This window comes from Cynara cardunculus (genome assembly GCF_001531365.2).
Source record: "Cynara cardunculus var. scolymus isolate 2C chromosome LG 8, CcrdV1, whole genome shotgun sequence".
Lineage (NCBI taxonomy): Eukaryota > Viridiplantae > Streptophyta > Magnoliopsida > Asterales > Asteraceae > Cynara > Cynara cardunculus.
Window position 1 is genome coordinate 1,073,822 of NC_037535.1, and position 22,605 is coordinate 1,096,426.

The 22,605-nt window shown below is 34.7% G+C and overlaps 2 protein-coding genes across 2 annotated transcripts; one reads left to right on the forward strand and one right to left on the reverse strand.

The window, feature by feature from the left end:
* The first annotated feature begins 5,644 nt into the window (after window positions 1-5,644).
* LOC112517063 (uncharacterized membrane protein C776.05-like) lies at window positions 5,645-9,369 on the forward strand. Its single transcript, XM_025124375.1, has 8 exons — window positions 5,645-5,918; window positions 6,002-6,100; window positions 6,843-6,900; window positions 7,002-7,102; window positions 7,699-7,794; window positions 7,879-7,972; window positions 8,422-8,659; window positions 8,949-9,369. The coding sequence occupies exons 1-8, from the start codon at window positions 5,832-5,834 to the stop codon at window positions 9,301-9,303; spliced, it is 1,128 nt and encodes a 375-aa protein (XP_024980143.1). The 5' UTR covers window positions 5,645-5,831; the 3' UTR covers window positions 9,304-9,369.
* A 1,029-nt stretch (window positions 9,370-10,398) lies between these two features.
* Window positions 10,399-21,802, reverse strand: LOC112516768. Its single transcript, XM_025124000.1, has 10 exons — window positions 20,924-21,802; window positions 20,616-20,819; window positions 17,896-18,147; window positions 16,152-17,063; window positions 14,920-15,201; window positions 13,363-13,587; window positions 12,099-12,395; window positions 11,925-11,992; window positions 10,722-10,814; window positions 10,399-10,633 (listed from the first exon to the last, which is right to left on the reverse strand). Exons 1-9 carry the CDS (start codon window positions 21,800-21,802, stop codon window positions 10,727-10,729), a joined length of 3,207 nt encoding a protein of 1,068 aa, XP_024979768.1. The 3' UTR covers window positions 10,399-10,633; window positions 10,722-10,726.
* Between the last annotated feature and the right edge of the window lie 803 nt (window positions 21,803-22,605).

The window sequence follows — 22,605 nt, forward strand, 5'->3', positions numbered from 1 at the left end:
TATTTTGAGTATGTTGTTACATAAGCGTGCTTAAACTCACTGTTATTACAAGGAATTATGAATGTGTCAGTTCGTTTTATGTTAGTCTCGTGCTCTTCCTATCCTATTTGATCCAATCGTTTAGATGACGTAAGCTAATTTGAAAAGGGGACCACGTATTAGATGTGTAGCAAAAAAAATGTGGGTTAATGATCACCTATCTAAAATTTAGAGGGTACTAGCATGTTGAGTATAAGTTGGCGGGCCAAGTACGGATGCATCTATATAATCAAGGGGAATGATTAAAACAATAGTTCAATAAGAATTCATGATGGGGGAATGTATGATAGGCGTGTGAAATGGTGACATTTAAATAGTATTTGCTTAAGCATATGAGATGAGGTCTTGTTTCTTTAATCTAGTTTGTGAAAGTCGTGTATTGATCAAAGAAGGTTGATAAGCGTATTGGTTGTTGTATTAATATTGGATGTTTAAGCACTAGATAATGTTATTTTCTTTTAGGCTAAAAAAATGGCAATATAAGAGCGAAAAGATTATGGAATAGGGTGATCATGATGATCAAGTTGGTGCCGACATTGCACGATTTGATCATTACGTAAGATCTGGCAAGTTTCAAAGACGAAAAACTACTTGTAACAGTGAAATGAGTTAAGTTGATGACCCAGTATCAGAAGATAAAAATGATGATAAGATGGCAATATGTGGACAATTGACTAAATAGTACTATAAGATTTGGAGGTGATGAATTACCTTATAATTTAGAGGTTTACCTTACGGAGGAGAGTATTTTAGTTTTGGAAATATGCCACAACCTTTTCTTTTAATGTTAAAAGGTCACAGGTGACTTTTGATGAGGACCCGATTATGTCAATTAAGGCTACATGTGTTGAATCTAGGGAAGATGACTAAATAGTATTTCGGGAAGCATATGTGACCCGGTCACAGGGAGAAGTTATGGAATGGTCAGGTTATAGTGACACTGAAATATTATTGGCTTAAATGATTTCCATATGTGAAATAAAATGGACTTTCACGATTTTTTTTTGGGACAATCTAAATGTCTTAGAGACAATCTCAAGTGTGAATGTTAAAAGCAGGATATAGTGGAGATTGTTGGTTCATGATCAAGTATTTGAGGTAGATGTTCATGGCAGATCAAATGTCGGCTAAATAAATGACGTTATGAGTTGGAATTGGATGTTAGAGGTGTTAAAGAGTATAGTATATAAAGTACATTGATGTATGAAAGCATTTTTGTGAATCTTGAGTACAAACCATGCGGGGTTAGAGGATGGATTTTATTGAATTTAAAAAAAAAACACGTATGAAATGTGAGTTTGAATGTGAAGGTAGGATTTAGAGGAAGGTGTTGGTTGAATGGTATAATATAATATTTTAAATGTTCATGACTGTTAACATAAGATCAGATGTAGATACAAGAACTATTTATAATTGAAGAGGCAACCATTCTATAATTTGGAGGTTTGAAGACGTATGATTGGGAAGTTGTGATCAATTGATGCAACAGACTTGGAATCTAAGTTAAAATTAAGGGTGATCAAGAGTCTTTTACATTACATTACTTTGAGTATTGATTAAGCAAGTAATTCGAAGCTAAGAGCAATGAAATGAGTTGGATGCTGATCAAGGTATCCGAAGATACTTGAATCAGGTRGGGAGGTAAGCATCACATGCGGATGAAATTAAGGGAAATTAATGACCTTATGGGTAGGTGTTTGTTGTTACGATTGTAGTATGTTTAATAAGTTGATCAACCCTACGAATCTGAAAATCAATGCATGAAAGTCTTTCTTTTGGACTAATTACTATTAGTAGTATATACGGCTACTGTAAATTGTCATACACTACGACAAAATCGACTTTAGAAATGTTAAGGCATGCTATGAATATTTAAATGAGACATAGGTATGTGTCTATGTATTTGATTATGAGAATAATGGGAAATATTGGAAGCAGGTAGTACTATATATTAATATGGTGATGATACCAAGAGACGTACAACTGGGTTGGATGATCTTAATGTTTTAGAGAGAAGGAAAGACATAAGAACTCAAGTTTAAATGTGAAAGCAAAGTTAGAGGATTATAGGATTATTGTTTGTTGAATGATCAAATATCGTACTTTAATCGTTCATGATTAGTGGAAATTTGGGGATTTCGTTACTGTGCTTGGACTATTGTAGTATAGTTTTAAATGCAAATATGAGGAGCTAACATATTTCGAAGGTTTAAAACATCGAGAAGTTGTGATCAAAATTGTTCAAGGATTGAAGATTATTAGTACTGAAATTAAGTAAATACTCGACCGGGAATTAGTAGATGTTTAAGGCATAGTATGGGAATTTTAAAGTGAGAAAGGTATTTCAATATGTATTTGATTAAGTAATTTGAGGCTGAGATATTAGGAGTGTAATGGGTTGGATGTTCAAGGCCATAACGTTATGTCAAACCAAAAGTTACGATGAAATCAAGGAAACGCTGCTCAAGAGTACTATGTTAATCATGAGTACATGATTACATATGAACTAAGATGTTTTTCACTAATTCATTAGTAGTATGAAAGGATACTCCAGTTCTCACAGGATGTGTTGGTAATAACTAAGCCAAGATGCTATGGGACGAGTTGGTAATAACGAGTATCCAGTTATGTAATTCTAGGAATAATTAAGCGGTAATTTGCGATGTAGCCACGATAGAGAGAAAAGTGTGATAAACACTTTGGAGTTTGGAATGGTTTTGATATGCCAATATTAGAACACAAAACTCATATTGGTTCTTTGATCCAGTCTTTGGAAGCGGAAGAGGACTTGAAGAGGCGTTATCCTCGTCTTTTCGCGTGAGCTAAAATTTCGAGGACGAAATTGAATCCAAGGTGGGGAGAATTGTAACACCTAGGTTTTTATTTTATTTGTTTGGTTATAAAATTTCTTTTTTTATTTATTTCCAAAAAAAAGGGAAAGATTAGAATTAATATATATATATATATATATAGAGAGAGAGAGAGAGAGAGAGAGAGAGAGTTAGGGGGGTAGGTGTTGACTTTGCCCTTACCCTATTCATCCTTACCTATTGGGAAGAGTTCCTTCCATTCTTTTGTTACCGTCCTTTTCATGTTATTACCCAAAGGAGAAAAGAAGGGGGAGTAGGGAAAAGAGGAGAAAGAAAGAAAGAAGAAACATCAAGCTGCTGTTGGTAAGAGCAAGATCAAGACATCAAAGCAGCAGGTGAAGAGCAACAGCAAGCTGTGTGCTGTTTTCCCTCTTCTTTCGTAAGCACCAGCAGCGACAGCAACACAACAACAGGCTGTGTCCTGTTTTCGTCTTCTTTCGTAAACACCCGCAGCAACAGCAGCCGCAMCGGTGCTGTTGCGGGAACTCTTCTCAGGTGCCGCCACCGTCGATCTGCTCCTCCCGGCCATGCCTCGCCAAACAGCAACTGTCCGAGCTGTCTTTCTCCATCTTTTGTCGGGCACGTTTGGAAACTTGATCGGGAACATAGATAACCTCTGTTTTGAGACGTTCGTTACGTTACTGTTAGCTTCGAAAACTTAAGGATTTTTCCTAAATCCTCCTAGGTGAGTTCCTACTAAACTATTAGAGGCTTTATACATATTAAATCGATATGTCATACTTGTTTCATACTAAACCTCTTAAATGATTACCTTTTTGGTTTTAGATGGAACCTTTAATAAAAAGAAGGAATTCGGGGATCTTGTTTAGGAGCACTAGTTGAGTTTTAGGAGAAAGGATTATGCCACTTGAATGTAATGGAATTATAGACATGAATGTTATGCTTGAGTTGAGGCCACGTGAAGCATTATTGTTAAATAAGTACTATTATGCCATGGTACCCTATTTAAGTATTTTACTTGATTGTAACGAGTCATAAGGCGTGAAGAGTCGTTGCATGTATTTGTGTGAGGGATGGTGTAAGTTGGTGATAGGCATTGTGATTATTATGTAATCACCAAATCATCCTCTCACTTTCACTCGGTAATAGGCATTGTGATTATTATGTAATTACCGAGGTAAAGAGCTTATGATCACGACCGACTACATGACTGGTTTAGGTTGATGTCGATGGTTTTATACCTGTAAGTGATGCTCTATAACGTTGATCTATGACTTACTTTGTGTCTGTCATAATCAGCGGTAAATCGGGTCTCCCCCGTCATCTTCGGATGTTTTATTGTCCCACTATGAGTTATTTGGGTCTTACTGTCTCTATTCCTGTTTAAAGTTACGTCAACTATTTGCATGTATAATTTTATATATGTTCCTTTATAAACGTAAACTCTTTGTTTGGACTCACTAGGCGTAAGCCTAACCCTTTCTCTTTCTTGTTATATTTACCTTTTTAGGTTCTTTTAGCGGTGGGGCTCTAATGGGTTGAAAGGAGCGTTGGTTCGTGAATTACTCTTTGTAATTTTAACCTTTATTTCTCTTGCGCGTTGCGTTTTTGGATATTTCAACTTTTTGGAGAATGTTAGGAACCCCCGTCTTTAATCTAGATTTAGAATGTTCTAGATTAATAAGTTGTTATTTAACATCTCGATTAGCCGGATTGTAACCGCCATACTATTTCTTTTGTTGGTTAAATTTTATTTTATGCTTGGGGCTCTCACCAATGAATTTCGGTATATGTATTTTTAGGGGTGTTACACTATCGTACATGTGAACAGCCTACGTGGACAATGAAATGACAAAGAAACCTGGTATAACGGATAAATTTAATTTAAAATGTTACCCAATGCTATAACAAGTAAATTTTTGAAAGCATGATGCCCTAATAAACAGGGACATTTCAATCTTTTTGAAGATCCTGCTACATCTAAAAATTTTGATTACATTGCAAAACAAGATAACATAGAATATATGTTAAGAACAAAAATAAGCTAAACCTAAAACGATTAACAATATAAAACTAAACTTAAACCATTACTAATTTGAACCTAAAACCAAACAATTAATGGTTTGAACCTAAATAATTTCGGCTATAGTTTTACACAGGTCGATAAAAAGACCTTAAACACATGTAAACTTAGGCCCCAATATTTCAAGAGCCATGTTCAAAATCTCATATTTAACATGCTAATAAACGGTCCTGCTAATAAAAAATATTTTAAAAATAGAATACTATAATAAGAAGATTTGTAAAAATATATTGTTATTTCACACATTTTGTCGTATTTAAATTACTTGATATTTCGTTAACCTTTATTTTTCTCAACTTATCACAATATTAAAACTACGATTTTTCTTTCTAGAATTCTTACAGTTAAATGGGTGTTTGAGATTGCTTATTTGAAACAATTTATGCATTTCTATAAAAACATTTGTCAACTTATTATAAGTCAAAAGAATTTAACTTTTTTAAAAACTTTTTATTACCGGTTTAACATCGATAGAAGCTATTTATTCAAACACTTAAAAATACTTATTATCAATATCACATCAGAATAAATCAATAAGTTATTTTTACAAACAATCTCAAAGCAAACAAAACAAAGGATCAAGCAAACAACAATCTTGTGATCATGAAACCTTTACGTGTCCCGCTACTGAGTCAAATCGCTTTAATGGTCGCGATTTCATCATAAAACCCTATTCATCATATACATGATACAACCAAAACCTAGACTTCGATTCACACCTTTTCAATTCAAGTCTTAATATAATCAATTAGATTAGTGAAGAAGCAACCGTCACCGCCATCTTCATTCTAACCCCACCTGTCCTCTCTTTTTCTCTCTCAATCAATTACTCTAGACCCTTCTGGTCTTTTCTATCGAACCACGAAATAGATTGAAACATGTCGAGTAATGAAGAGACGGATGATTATCAATCGAATGGGCATCGGTTTCAAAACGTGAAGCAGAGGTTTAAGGATCGATCCAGGGTATGATTTTGATTATGCTGTTTCTGTTGATTACTTAATCGAGTTTTTGATATTTGAATTTGGGAATTTGTTGGTTTGTGTAGAAAGTTGCTCAAACTAAGGAAAAAACGAAGGAGATCTTGTCGAAACAAGCTATTAAAATCGCTAAACAAGCTGAAGAACATGAAAGGTTTATCACCAAGGTAAATCTATATTATTTTCTGCAAATGTATGCTGTAAATTTAACATTATCTATGGAGATTGAGCTGAATTTGTTGATTTCTTCAAATCTCCTCAAGTAGGATTCGAACCTACGACCAATCGGTTAAAAATAGAGACTCATACAAATTAATCATGTGTCAGGAACCAGAATTGCAAGTAGTTGATAGAAGTGGATTTTATGTCAAATTGGTTAAATTTCAAGCTCAAAATTGATATAGATCATAAGGGATTTGATCAAAACTGTTGATGACTGTATTCCGTTCAGTAAATATCACAGGCAGAATTTTTTTGTGTTATTCCGTTCAGTAAATATCACAGGCAGAATTTTTTTGTGTTCAATTTGTTACAAATTTTGTATCTATATATATGTGTGTGTGTATATATAAGTTGAGGTTCATGAGAAAACCCAAAAAAAAAAAAAAAACTGAGGAACATGTAATAACCATTCATGAGTTGGGTATAGATACGTCCATAAAGTAATTTGTATGGTATGTACATCTGCATAAAAACCAAGAAACATTTACAATTACTTTTATGCACATGCGCATATAGTTATTAGGGTGTTCCTCAGTTTTTCATTTTTGGTGGTTTTTCCCTTGATTTGAGTCTCTTTCCCCCTCTATATGTATGTGTGTGTGTGTATGTGTATATATCAATATTTGCATTTGGAAGAATTCGACTAACAATCGTCTTAAATGTGTTTGCCTCTTTGTGGTCCTGTAGGTTACTCATTTTATGGGTGTCTTTGGATTTGGGGGATTTTGCTTTATTTTGGGTGCAAGTGAGTAATATGCTCTATGCTATTGGGTGTCTTCTTGATTACTGTTTGGAGATTGGAATGGAGTATTCATAATGAATAATCTGTGAATATGTTTGTTTCAGGGCCACAAGATATCCGATACGTGTACTGTTTGATCTATATCACCTTTGTTCCACTTAGGTGGATTTACTATCGCTACAAGAAATGGCATTATTACCTTCTCGTACGTAGTATTCTCATTCATTTATGCTAATTCAATGCTTTTCTTTAGTAGTTTTCCTTTCTAATTGGAAGAAAATGGTGAAGCAACAAAAGAAAATATTGTTCTTTGGTTAATATCTTTTTGATCTTTTGTCCACTTTTAGTCGCATAGATTATTGGTCTTTTGTGTTGTATGTCATATATGATATCCCCTCTGTCTCAGAATAAGTGTCAACAATGAAAAAGACTTGCAGTCTTAAGAATGTGTAGCTATTACACTTTTTAATCCACAAAATGACAATTTTACCCTTAATGATAAAAAGAGAGAAACTTTCTCCATCTCATAATTAAGGGTATAATGGGAAATACACATTTACCTTTTTTGTTACTTTTCGCTCACACTTTTACACAAGCTGGGGGTCTTCACCAAAACAGTCACTCTATTCATTGGGGTAGAGGACATGTCTGTGTACATCTCACCCTTGCTTATACTTTCGAGTAGGATATACTGGTTTTGTTTGGGTTATGTGTCGGTTTGATCAAATTTATTCATATTACTTCAGCTATGCTCTCATGGACGATAGTGATTAAGCGTACTTCATATGTCATGTCTTGCAGGATTTCTGCTATTATGCCAACACCATCTTCTTGATCATGCTTTTGTTTTTTCCTAAAAACGAAAAGCTTTTTATGGTTTGCTTCTCGTTTGCAGAGGTAAGTGAGTAGATTGTATTCCGTCTTCATTTTCTTTTCAATCACTATTGGACTCATCATCATGATCGTGTTGACGGTTTTCAGGGACCACTAGCATGGGCATTAATCGTTTGGCGTTGTAGCTTAGTGTTTAGTTCCATGGACAAGCTTGTAAGCGTCCTTATACATCTTTTACCAGGTGGGTCAAACCGTGAATTCTTGGATTTTAAGGATGCGTTTGGTATGCAGGACAAGACATGTTATGACCCGAGTGGGAAAAAATGCATTTTTTATCCCACCAAATTGGGTAGAACAAAAATCAGGGAGATGAGATAGGTGGTAAATTACTAAACTACCCACGTTAAATTAAAACCCTAAAAAGGCTAAAACCTTCCATATTTCTTTCACTTGCCTACCTCACTCTAACCTGTCCTGTCCTGATGAGATAACTAGATAAGTGGTAAATTACTAAACTACCCATGTTAAATTAAAACCTTAAAACCTTCCGTAATTCTTTCACTTGCCTACCTCACTCCAGCCAGTTCTGAACTGGCCTGTCCAATCCTGTACCAGTGTGTTGTGAAATTACTTGTTGATTGTGAATGTTATGTGGGTGGCTGAACATGGGGGGCGTATTTTTATCGACAGGGGTGGTGTTCTTTACTATTCGATGGTGGGACCCAGCCTTCTTTGAAGCTATGCATCCAGAAGGAACGGCTCGAAGAGCTTCATGGCCCTATGTTGGAAGCAAATCTTTCCTATGGACATGGTTGTTTACGGTCCCATTGATTGCTTACAGCCTCTGGCAAGCTCTTTATTTTCTCATAGTCGATGTCCTTCGTCGACAAAGGCTCTTAAGGGATCCCGAAGTCATGACCTCTTACAGGTTATCTAAATTTTCACTTTTACACATTCATTTTCTATTAAGTCCTTTATGGATAAAGTAATCTGTGTAGATTAATTTGTCCTTAAAGATTGCAAAGGTTTTTGGGCCGACTTATCAGAAACCATTTAGCTTCTGGGGATTAATTTTTTGGAAGCGTAGAATATTTATATATGGAATTACTCGCACTTTTGAAACCTTAGACGAGGCTGGGCTCTACTGGTGACCCGAGTACTGCTGGGCCAATGACCAGTTTGGTTAGTCTGTGGCTTAATTGATGGTGATCTTGCAGGGAACTCTCTAAAAAGGCACAAAAAGCAAACAACTTGTGGTGGCGATTAAGCGGTTTGCTTGGAGATCAGAACCGTCTGTTTATGTACATCTTGTTGCAAGCCCTTTTCACGGTTGCAACAATGGCGCTTACGGTCCCGATATTTCTGTCGTACGAACTTCATCTTGCTTTCCAAATGCTCAAAGTTTCGGCAACCGTATGGAACGGAGGTCAGTTCTTGTTAGAAGTCATGCCGAGACAAGTTGTTCTGAAAGAGAAGAAGAAACAGAAGCCGGTGGTAGAAGAAAATCACGAACAAGAACCAAATCATGAAACTTCGGCCGAGGTGACTTGCGTCTCTGATTTGCAGTCTTAGCGTAGGCAACATGTATGACATGAAAACCGAACATCGTTTTTCGATATCGTATCAATCAGTTTAGTATAGGCGTTTACACGTTGAAAGAACTCGGTTGGTGTCTCAAATTCAAAGGTGTGTTTATTAGTGTGTTTTCAGAACCTTTTTAATGAAAGAAAGGGAGGGAAACGGGAGGAAAGTAAGAAAAAATTTACACATTTTAACAAACGAAATGGTTTTTAACCTAGTGGTATCGTAGTCTTTGGCCTCTTAGGAGGTCAAGGGTTCAAACCTTACCAAATGTATGGAGGGTGTGCGAGTTTACTTGTTGCATTTATCAAATATAAATATTATATACTTAAAAAAACACATTTTAACGATCTAACCTTTTATTTTAAAATAGTTTTACATTACTTTTTTTGTCATTTATATTTGTTAAATTACCAAACTGCCCAAATAACTAAAACCAAAATTTTAAAATTAAATCCCTAAATTCCGATGTTACGTCTACGACCAATTAAATGATAAGTTTAGTAGAGAAACGGAAGATTTTTTTTTTAACCTGGATATCTAACCCGCTATGTGAGCCGATTAATGCCAGGGATACCACCTGTTTTGCAGATATTTTGGAGTCATCGCATTTGAACCTTTGTGGCCACAAGGGGAATTTTATTCCTTCTTGGATTTGAACTTGGGATCTCCAGGTACTTTTGACCTTTGGAGCCAAGCTCAAACCAATCGGGCACCACTCTTGTGGTTAGAAAAACGGAAGTTAAGGTGAGAGGAAATGAAAAATAATGATAAGTTCCCTTTTAAAACAATGCTTCCAAATGTGAGATGATAGAGAAGAAAATAATTAAAACCGTTTAAAAATATTATTAAATTACAAAACTACCAAACTTTCATTGGTTGGATTCCGGTGAGAAAGAGAGTTAAAGATGAGAAACGTAAGAAGAGATCTCCACCTGTGGATGCACACTAAGATAAGATGCACCGAATAAATACTCATATCAAGCATAATTTATGGGTGAGTTTGAGATTAAAGGTGTTCAAAAATCCAAATCTCTTCTTACGTTTCTCACCTTAATTCACCTTCTCACACGATTTTTCGTCACATTTCTTTTATAAAGGTCAAAATATTACTCATAAAATGCGATTTACACAATCCAAAATACGTTCCGACTCTGATTCAATTTGCCCGGACACTCAAAACACACCAGAATTTCAACACGTAGGTCACCCGATAAACCAAAAACATCTCTCTCTCACTCATGTTAAGAATACCTTATAAACAAAACGACAATCACACCCAATCTTGTACGTAATGTGTGTCGATGAGGTCGATGTGCTGCTGCAAAATTAAATAAAGGAACAGTTATGTATATATATTAAGAGCGAGCTTAACAAATAACAAGAAACAAAGGATTGGATGATCATACCATTCTCAATCGTGTTTGTTAGAAAACAAGCCTTTCATCCATATGAAGCAGGACACCACTTTATTCCAAAATTGCCCTCCGCACAAAACAACTCTGTAACATATAAAGACTAAAAGTAGGAATAAGAATCACACATCACATCACATCAACTTCTCATCCTTCATCCTACACCACCACCTGTAATAGGGTGTCTTAAGATCAAGTTTCTAATATTTACTTAATTAATTTGATAATAACCTTTAAAAACCATTTTTATATATAAAGTAATGTTTGTTGATGTATATTATTTAAAATTTAATATTACAAATAAATTGTGTGTAAGTACAACTTATTAAAGCTTTATGTTTGAATTCGTGTAACTAACTGCAAATAAACATAATCAAATACACTATAAGTATTTTATTTTAAATATAAAAAATCTAAAATATAATTAGAATAATTATTGAGTTTTAATAGAATACTTAATTATTATTTTTATAAAAAAATATATAATTAAATAAAAAATAAATTACTTCATTATTAAATCTAGATTAAATTATAATAAAAAAATTGAATTAAAAAAATTGCAAAAAAACAAGAACTTTTAAATAGTTAATTTGATAGGAATATTGATATATTTTTGAAATTTTATGATATTTTCAAATTTATATTTTATTCAGAAATAAAAACATTATCACTTTTTCAAAACCATATAAAAATCGTGTTATAACATCTACAAAGACGGAATAAAACGAAATATTAAAATCAAGATATATCTTATTGCATTGTATAAGTAGTCTTCTAATATAAATAAATGAAAAGACATTAGAAGGAAATTTATTGAAGTTGTTCAAATAGCTTTTTTTTGTTAGATTGAGGAGTTTGAAAATATTAAAACAAGACATTTGATGTTGATTGGAGTTCGGAAATATGATAAATTACATGAAAAAATAATGTATTTTAACTTGCTTTCAAAACTTCCATTTTATAACCTAAAATGTAAAGTTTTAAACATTTCAGTTAGCCGGTTGATGTGGCAAGTGATGTGGTATCCAACTTAGTATTATTTACTATTCAACCCAATTTCATCACATCACTCGCTACATCAGCATGATAGCCGGTTAATGCTTCAACCGCCTACCCAGTTACTTAAACTTGCTTAATACCTCTAACCAAACACCCCTTAAAGATGATGATTCAACACAAACGGGAATAGAAGAGAACCTGTGAGAGAAGAAGCGCCACCAAGAACAGGAACAACAGCTTCTGGAATCACTTGTTGATGGTTTTTTCTGGTATCAAGAAAATTATATATATATATATATATATATATATATATCAGAAAGAGATCTGGTTTCAAGATTCTGATTTTTTAACTGAAAATGGGATTTTTCTTACCGTGGTAATACCGTTGGCTGGACTCTTTTGCAGCAAATGATCAGAGGGAGTTGTGCCATCGCCATTGCTAGACTCTGAACATGTACTAATACTATCATCACCTGCCTTGCTTTCAGATTCTTGGATGGATTTGAACTTGTTGTTGGTCGTAAAATCATTGAAATCTCCTTCTCTTACATTTATATGGATGATCGACTCAGGTTTCTTCTCGATGTCATCGTGTAGGTTCAACAACGTGCTGTTTTCTTTTCCGGCATTCGCACTACCTGAATCCAGAATTCCGGAGCTCTGCACTTTCTGCACCAAGTTAAGCTTTTTAAAACCTCAAACTGTGACCAAAATGTTTTTAGAAAAATTCATCTATGCGAGAACACATGGAGAAAGAGAATCGATTTTACACTAAAATCACCTAAAAAGTCACATAATTCATGCGACTTGTCGTCCGGACACCTTTTCATTGACTGTTAATACAAAATCAGATGTGATTTTGAATGTGATTTGATCATTTTCGTGTTCTTTTATTTGGTTACTATTCTCATTTGAACCTCACTCTTATTTATATATATATATATAGAGAGAGAGAGAGAGAGAGGGGTGAGTTATTATACAACCTCTTATATTTGTATAACCAATACAACTCAATCTCAAGTGTCTATTTAATTTTATGAATCTGTAATTTCATAGAAGTTTTGATTGTTTCCTAATATCAAAATATTGATTATAATTAATGAACCGTATTCATCTTCCATAAATATTTAAATCATAATAAATGAACTCTATCATTTCCATAAATATTTCAATTTATTGGGTTGCATTGTTTGTACAGATGCGATGAGTTGCATTTGAAACAAACTCTCTCTCTCTATATATATATATACACACACATGTATGTATGTATGTGTGTATGTTTGTATGTATCAGAAAATGATCCAAGTTTAGCTGATGTGGAACTTCAACAATTTCAACGGTTCAAAAGATGTAAATTCGTCTGACTTGTTCCAAAAACTATTTGGCGAACCAAAACTCAAGTCGTGGGTTGTAAATAACTTCCATAGACGAAAAACAACATGATATATCCCAGTAACCTCTTAATCAAATTAAAACCATGATGGAAGTTATTAATAGCTCATATATTTGAGCTTATAACTTACAAGGAGCTCACATGTCTTATTTTTACTATGTCGGGAAGGTGGTTACACCAATCCCTTAAAAAGGGGTGCGAATTGAAATACCGAATTAGAAGTTAACGTTAAGACGAACTTACCATTATAATCTCCGTAGCTCTGTTCTTACCATCGTTAGATTGTGAAGATATGGTAGCGATCTTGCTTTTGTTATCGACTTCATGTTCCCTGTTGATCTCTGATTCCTCTTTCAACTTCAGATCATCTATGATTTCTACACCCCTCTCAGGATCATTTGTCCAGCTTTTGTCTACTCGTTCACCATCTTCACCACCTAAAATTGTGACAGGAAAGCTTTGTTCTTGCTGCATCATATCAAAATTTCTAATGTCACTTACCCGTTTACTAAAAGAAATTAGATAAATGTTGATCAGTTAAGATGCTATGACCGGGTAAGTAAGCATCTCCACTCTGATGGGTTGTTTGGCAATTGCTAAATGGTTTGGTGCAGAATAATTAAGTGGTCAGAATGATTAAGGGGTGGTTTACCAAGCACTTATCCAGTAAGTGCTTACCGGTAAAATTTAACATTATTATTTACTTACCGGATAAGATTTTAGTCCACCAAATCGACATTATATGCAATAATTTACCCGGTAAGCGCTTATTGTGGTAAGAGTCGTCGCCCTTACTTACCGGGTAAGGGTTGTTTGTTTACCTCTTAATAGTTCCATTAAGAAGCAACCTCTGAATCGTTAACATGTGAATCTTGTTTGGCAAAAAAAAACTGTCTCTTAATGGTTCTAAAATCCTCTTAATGATTTTGTATTATGTGCCTCTCTTAACCATTAAGAGCCCTAATTTCATTGTAAACAATTATCGAACAATTATATTTCATTTTGCACTATATCATGAGAGCCTCTTAATCATTATGACCACTTAATGATTCTGCACAAAACCATTCATGGTCCTTGTCTTACTCTTACTGGGTAAGATTTTTGGTCCTTACCATATTCATTAGGTTAGGTAACATGACTTGGTAAGTGCTTACCCGGGTAAGTGCTTTTGTAAACGGCCCCTAAGAGGCTTTTATTATGTAGTGCAAAATAAAATATAATTGTTTGATGATTGTGTACAATAAAATTAGGGCTCTTAATGGTTAAGGAAGATCCATGATACAAAATCATTCAGAGGGTTTTGGAACCATTAAGAGGCAGACTTTTTTTTGCCAAACAAAATTCACCTCTTAACGATTCAGAGGTTGTCTCTTAATAGAACTATTAATAGGTAAATAAACAACCCCTCAGTCAGCAATATTTGTCGGTCAAAAGTGTTGGTTAAATAACATAATATCTTACCCGATAAGCACTACTTAGGATTTGCTTGTTAGCAGATTAATGAGACTCACAGTTTACTCTGTTACCTATACATGATTATGTGGTAGCGGCTTAATGATATAGAAATTGGTTTATTCAGTGAGCCTTTTAAGGGGGGCTTTATGCAAAAAGTCAAGTTTCTTTTTTCAAACTTGTACATTCCAACTAAAAAAATGCTCCTCATATCTATGAAAAAACCCTCTTAAACAAAAACCTTCCGATCTATATAGACGGATTAATTATTTCTTAATGAAAAACCAACCGAAACAACACAAAAAGAAAATTCATTTTGTGTCATGGTACTGGTTAAGATGAACTCACCGTAGTAATATCTTTAGCTGCATCCTTCTCTCCATTTCTATCTTCTGAAGATGTATCAACGCTCGTGTCCTCGTCTCCATTATTTTCTCGAGCTAAATCTAAGCGATCACTTAACACCCGATCATCGATAGTCTCTTTGACCTCGGAAAATTTCTCTTCTATATTCGATTTCTTTGTTTCACCATCATCATCCCCTTTCTGATCATCCTCATCGATGGTTTCTTCAGGTAGAACATTGCCATTACTGCTACCAAGTATAAGGACATCTGAGACTTCTCTGCCCTGCATCAAAAACCAAAAAATCATGTATGCTCCAAAGATATTAAAAATTAAACCGTTTAAAAAAAATTCGATGTCGGAGACTTGGATTGCTTTGTCGATTAGACATGAACTATTTCTAGATAATATACGATCCAAGGGATAATAAAATAGTAGCTATAGTTGGAGTTCGCCCATCACAAAATAACCAATTTTTTCCAAATTAGCATAAAATAACCAATTATTTCACAAAAACCAAGAGCAAAAACCATTTTTTTTCCCCGAACAATACCCTTTTTTTAGGTCATTTCGCAAAAGGATGAGCAAAACCCTCTCTTTTGCAAAATTTTGGGTTTTGCTCATGGTTTTTAAAGAAGTTGACCCCGGAAAATTGTCCAAGATAGTCATTCTTTTGGACAAATTTACTTTTAACCATTTCTCTCCCAAAATTTCCAAAATGTCTTTCCCTCTACAATTAGCAAGTCCTTTAACTTGTGGAGGGGTCAAAATGTAAAAACAAAGTGTTTTGAATATAGTCCACAAATACATGAGCAAATTTGTAAATTAGTTAAAAATCCGCAAATAGTTACTTGCGGAAGTATCTGGACTTTTACAGATTTGATCTCTGTACTGCGGACCATGTTTCAGAAACTTTTTATTTAAACTTTGACCCCTCTATAAGTTGAAGAGTTGCTACTTACGAAAACAACTATATTTTTAAAATTTTAGAAGAAAAATGTTAAGAAATAAATATATAAGACATAAATGACTATTTTAAACAATTTCCCTCCGTAAAATATGCCAAACAATACATTTCACAAAAACAATGGTTTTTTTCTCATATATGTGGTTATTTCGTGCTAATTTCATTGATCATTTGTGACGGATAAACTTCAATTTTGGTTACTTTGTGATTATCCTTTAATCTAACAGGGTTTCATATATGACACGATATCAGTAGTATGAAAATATACCTGTAATTTCAATGCTTTCTCGAGTTCTTCGACGACCTGAGCCATAGTTGGGCGTTCTTCGGGGTCTTTCATCACGCACAAGCACGCAATTTTGGCATAAGTTTCCAAGGATTCTGTTGTTATTTCATCCCTAATATCGATGTGCACGATCGTGCGTAATATATTCTGTTCCAGCCTCTTAGGGACCAACTCGGTAACATGGCGTTCCTGATAATCATCGGTATCAACCAACTCCGGCACCCCACATAAAACTTCAAGCAAAAGCACACCGAAAGAGTAAACATCAGACGCCTTATCCGTGGGATCGAGGGTCTTCTGAGCTTGTCCGGGAAGTAGTTTGGATAATCCAAAACCCGAAACCTTAGCTTCGAATTTTAATGGAGTTGAATGTGAATTCAACAGGATTTTTGGAAGTTTGATGTCACCGTGAACGATACCGGGTGTAGAGTTGACACCCGTATGCAAATAGTCAAGTCCACGAGCAGCACCAATACAGATCTCGAGGCGTTGGATTGTCGTAAGATGTTTACTCATCTTATCGGCTAGATTCCCACTTGAGACATACTCGTAAACAAGTATTATTTCGTTGCTCTTCTCGTCACAGAACCCGAGAAGAGCAACAATGTTGGGGTGTTGTCGGAACCTAGCAACCGTTAGAATCTCTGCTAAAAGGTTGGATTTAATGTGAGCGAGGTTCGTGATATTTAACCATTTCAATGCGACTTGTTGATGATCGAATTCTCCTTCGAACATGCTCCCGTAACCATGAATGTCGATTTTCTTACCAAAAATAATCTTCTCGTATGGAATTCGAAGGTGTTCCAGTTCGTTGCTGAACCCATCTTGGTTTTGGTTTGGTATATTATCACAGTTCCTGCTACTTGACTCCAGAAACCCGGAGTTCTGCACTTCCTGCATCCAGTTAAGCTGTTTAGCTTAAAAACTGTCTAAAATGAATGTTCACCATAAAAAAACAATGTTCAAAAAATATGTAATTTTTTTTTATTAACGTGGATATCCAACCAGCTATGCGAGCTGACTAATTCTAAGACAACCACCTGCTTTGTAGATAGTCCGAAGTCATCGTATTTGAACTTCCGTGGCCACAAAGAGATTTTTATTCCTCCTTGGATTTGAACCTGAGACCTCCTGGTACTTTTGACCTTTGGAGCCAAGCTCAAACCAATCAGACATCACCCTTGGTTAAAAATAATATTTTTTGTTTATGTAGTCTTAAAATCGTTATGGTTATCTTGATTTGTAAAAAAGGTCAAGATTTGGTCCATCCATCTAACGGTGTTACAAAATTCTGTTAAACGAGGAACGTTTTTGTCCTTTTTATTAATTTTTTTGTATTTTATCCAATCAAAAACCACATAGACCAAAATCATAAAATCTATCTTAATTGAATAAAAGATAAAAAAAATCAATAAAATGACAAAAACGCCCCTCGTTTAATGGAATTTTTAGCGACTGTTAGAGGGCCAAATTTGGACGTTTTAGCAAATCATGATGGTTTTTTGTAATTTTGAAACTACAAAAATGAAAAATATAATTTTTGACAAACCATAGGGACTATATTTGTAGTTTACTCTATTTTTAATTAACTAAATGACAATTTTTAACATTTTATGTATCCATTTCATCAACTCATAGATATTTGTGCCTTATAATTGAGGGTAAAGTTGGGAATGTAGTTAAATTATATATAACTATGTGTACTCTTTGTCAAACTTAATTTTACCTGGTTCAACGAATGATCTGTGGTACTGGTGTCACCATTGCTAGATTCTGAAGATGTAGCAATGATCTTACTTTGGTCTTTCCTCTCTCCGTTGGCCTTTGATTTTTCTTTGGAGTTTGAATCGTCTGCGATTTCTTCGGATGCCTCTAGATCGTTGATGTTGTCCTTTTGAGCATCCTCGATATGGGTTATGTCGGGTACACTCTCTACATTTATACCGTTTGAAATTGGAACAGGAAAGCTTCGCTCTTGCTGCATCAGCCCATGGTTTCGTCATTCAAAGGTTAAAATCGTCACAAAAATATTTTTGAAAACTCAAACACATACAAAGAGCTAGATTTGATTGCTTTTATGTCAAAAACAGTATATATTTACCAAAGTATTTAATTTAATGCTATATTTAGACATTAATCACTCATTTAATATTGTTTTTCACAAACAGATCTTGAACTTAAACCCAAAAGACATACATAAAAAGAATTTTTTTTTTGACTCAAATCACCATATTTCACAACCAAATTAACCTCTTAATCATTTCTTTAATGAATTTACCCAAAAATCACTAGGTTCATAATACCTAATTGCGGACCCACTAAACGATAAAAAATCAACGTTTTTGGACCAGGTCTGTAATCACCGGTTCACAACTATTACGAATTCGGCCCAAAGCCCATTTCCCTATGAAGGTGGATACTTATGGATCTGACATTACGGATTCAAGTAAAATGGATATGGATCTGACATTACGGATTCAAGGAAAATGGATTTTGGACTGGATCAGTGATAAAAAAAAATTATTAGCCTGGATATCCAACCCGCTATGCGAGCCGACTAATCTCAGGGTGACCACCTGCTTTGCAGATAGCCTGGAGTCACCACATTTGAACATCCATGGCCACAAGGGATTTTTATTCCTCATTGGATTTGAACCTGAGACCTCCTGGTACTTTTGAGCTTTAGAGTCATGTTCAAACCAATCAAGTACCACCCTTGTGATAATTACGGACATGTAGTTACAAACCTGAGCCAAAAACTCTAAAATTTTATTTTAAATGAATCCACTATAATTACATAACTAATGACTTTCGAATAAAATTCAGAAATAAATGGTTAGGAAGTCAATTTAGTTATACCATATGTTCATGTGGGTCAATTTTCCAACACAAAAGTGGTTACATATGTAACCAAAAGGGGTACAATGTGTGAACTTGCATCAATCATTTTGTTTCCTTGTTGCTAAAGGCATCAATGATTGAAGTAAAATATTTACTTTTTAAAAGATCCTAAATTTGAGCCTTTGTTTAATTGTGGTGTTCTATTTTGGCATTTAGAACAAGTTATAACTTCTAAGCAAGATTGTTTAAAATAAAAAATCAAAACTTCAATTTTTATCCGGAGGTCACAGGTTCAAATTCAAGAAGGAATAAAAATCTTTTTATGGCCACGGAGATTCAAATACGGTGACTCTGGGCTATCTGCATAGCAGATGGTCGCCCTGCGATTAGTCGGCTCGCATAACGGGTTGGATATCCAGGTTAATAAAAAAGAATTATATTTAACTATAACATTTTTTTTATTTTGAATATTTTAACAATAATTATATTATTATAATCTTGAAATATAATTAATAAAATATTATTTTTCACTCCTAAATTGTTTAATTTTAAAGATTCTTATGATAAGGAAAATAAAAAAAATATTCCCCACTTCTGATCAATTATTCAAAGAGAGTTCTTTAAATTTGAAAAACTTCATATTCTCATATTTTCTCCATGTTAGAGAAGATTTTGGAAAATCTTTTGAAATAAAAGCTAGCCAAAATGGATAAAAACCATACGTCCCAAACTTTCCCGTCTCCTTTATATCCAACAATCATATAAATACTAATTTTAAAGATAGAAAATGAACATGAATTAAATAAATAAAAATATGATATACCTTAATTTCAATGATGAATATGTTTCAAACGTGAAGATTTTTATCCGGGTAAAATCTCAAAAAAAATTATTTCAACCACAAGAGTGGTGTCCAATTGGTTTAAGCTTGTGTTCCAAAAGTTAAAAGTGGCTGAAAGTCCTAGGTTCGAATCCAAGAAAAAATAAAAAAAATCCTCTTATGGTCGTGGAGGTTTAAATGCGGTGACTTCGGACTACCCGTGAAAAAGATAATCGTTCTAAAATTAATCAATTCGCATAGCAAGTTGGATATCCAAGTTAATATAAAAAATCTCATTTCATTCAACTTTGGAAGTTAGTAAGTAAAAGTTACATTAAGTGGGTACTAATGGATATACGACAATTCACATAGTGACACAATTAATTGGCGAAAATCATATCAATTTATTGATCGTTAATATGCATTTATTTATCATAATTAAATTTCATTAACTTATATTATGGGGGTGTTTGGGATAGCTTATAAAAACTACTTATTAATTTATTCCGAAGTGGCATCGGTAATAAACATTTTTTAGTGTTTGGATAAACAACTTATATCGGTGTCAAACCGATAATAAAGAGTTTTTGAACAAGTTAAACTTTTTTGAGTTATAATCAGTTAATAAATGTTTTTATAAAAAAAGATAAGTTGTTTCAAATAAACAATCTCAAACATTATGTATAGCGATTAATTTTCATGTGTTAGAATAATTTTGAAGCAAATAAGCTGAAGACGAGCAATAACAAGAACACATTTGTTGAATTTTGTTAGGAACGACTCACCATGCTAACATCACCTGCTGCATTTTCCTCAGCATCGGTAGATTCTGAAATTGCACCAACGACGCTCACCTCGCGGCCGGCGTCATCTAATTCTGAATCCGCCATCACACTACTACCGTCTTCTGGTGGAGCGACGACTGTTCCATCTGGTGCACCGTCGATGGTCCGGCTACCAACAATTTGGACATCAGAGACCTCCCCTCCCTGCATCAAAATCTCAACGATATAAACACTATATCCAGCTAAAAACTAAATCGTTTCGACAATTTTTGCAAGTATTTACACGATATCGATTGTATGAAATCAACCTGCAGTCTCAATGCTTTCTCGAGTTCCTCGACGACCTGAGCCATGGAAGGTCGTTCTTCAGAGCTTTTCAGCACACACCGGCACGCGATTTTGGCGTATGTTTCCAATGATTCTGTTTTGATCTCTTTTCTTATATCGAAGTGCACGATTTTGCGTAATTTATTTTGTTCCAGTCTCTTCGGAACCAATTCGGTAACATGCCGTTCCTGATAATCGTCGGTATCTACCAACTCCGGCACACCGCACAGCACTTCAAGTAACAGCACACCGAAAGAGTAAACGTCGGATTCCTTCGTCACTCTCTCTGTAACTTCATCCGCTGTATCCGTGGATTCTAGAATCTTCTGAGCTTGTCCAGGCAGTATTTTGGACAATCCAAAACTCGAAACCTTCGCTTCAAATTTCGATGAATTCGAATCTGAATTCAACAGAATTTTTGCAAGTTTGATGTTACCGTGAGTGATACCTGGAGTGGTAGCGTCAACGCCGGTATGTAAATAATCCAGTCCACGAGCAGCACCGAGACAGATCTCGAGACGCTGGATCGTCGTGAGACGCTTCCTCATCTTATCAGCTAGATTTCCACTCAATGCATACTCGTAAATCAGTATTATCTCGTTGATCTTCTCGTCACAAAATCCGAGAAGAGCCACAAGATTCGGATGTCGCCGGAACCGAGAAATTGTTAAAATCTCAGCTAAAAGCGTTGGTTTAACGTTACCAAGGTTCGTGATGTTCAGCTGTTTCAACGCCACTCGTCGATCGTCAAATTCTCCTTCGAACACAGTTCCATAGCCCTGAACCTCAAGTTTCTTACCAAACTTGATCTTCTCATATGGAATTCGAAGGTAGTCCAGTCCGTCTTCGTTCTCCGTCATGATTCTCGACTTTTCCGGTTACCACCAGATTGTTGGGAAGTGGGTACAAAAATTTGGAGGAACTCCGATGAGATTGAAGTTATGGTTCAACGACAATGGCGGAAACAGAGGAGCAATGGAGATTGAACAGCTGGGAAATTAATATTTAGATTATATAGATACAGTAGGTGATGAATTCAACATGTGAATGCTGATCTAGATAGGATTTAAGAAATTTGTGTTGAAAACTTGAATCTAATAATGGCGGATACCGGTAGAAGATGATATGGCGCGTATGAAGGCAAGATGGCACCACCATAAATGAAACATGTGTATGGTGTGGGGGTATATTTTATTGGAGTGATGTCTTTTCAAACATCATTTTAACAAACAACAACATTATCGTTCATCAAAATAGAATCTCACTAAGCGTTTTATATCTGATAAACATTAATCATATAAAAGTTTTCTTTCTGATTTACCTGGTAAGATTATCAATTTTTATTATTCTAACCAGATAAGCATTTTATAAACAGTCCTTCAAGGTTATTTAGTTTGGGTATCAGGAATGTTTCTCATGAACAGTGTTTGGTTCGATTTTAATGAAAAAGTTGATTTCGTTCATCTGGTACTTAAGGTGCAAAAAAGCATGGTCCTTCAAAGCACTGGTCCTTGGTTTGCAAACTGTAATGGATTTGGGTCTGATAGTCTTAAAAAACAGCTAAATGCATCCTTGGAAGCATGTTCAGACTTCCAGACCTTCAAAAAGACAATAACTGGTTTTTGCTAATTCTTTTAAACAATTGTGTTTTTACCCATATGTC

Excerpts from the sequence above, each read along its gene's own strand:
- LOC112517063 (XM_025124375.1), top strand. The coding sequence starts at position 5,832 with ATGTCGAGTAATGAAGAGACGGATGATTATCAATCGAATGGGCATCGG. Across the intron at positions 6,901-7,001 it reads TTGCTTTATTTTGGGTGCAA|GGCCACAAGATATCCGATAC; the intron begins GTGAGTAATATG and ends TGTTTGTTTCAG. Across the intron at positions 7,795-7,878 it reads TTTGCTTCTCGTTTGCAGAG|GGACCACTAGCATGGGCATT; the intron begins GTAAGTGAGTAG and ends GACGGTTTTCAG.
- LOC112516768 (XM_025124000.1), bottom strand. The coding sequence starts at position 21,802 with ATGACGGAGAACGAAGACGGACTGGACTACCTTCGAATTCCATATGAG. Across the intron at positions 18,148-20,615 it reads CAGCAGGTGATGTTAGCATG|CAAGAGCGAAGCTTTCCTGT; the intron begins GTGAGTCGTTCC and ends GGGCTGATGCAG. Across the intron at positions 10,815-11,924 it reads TGGCGCTTCTTCTCTCACAG|AGTTGTTTTGTGCGGAGGGC; the intron begins GTTCTCTTCTAT and ends TATATGTTACAG.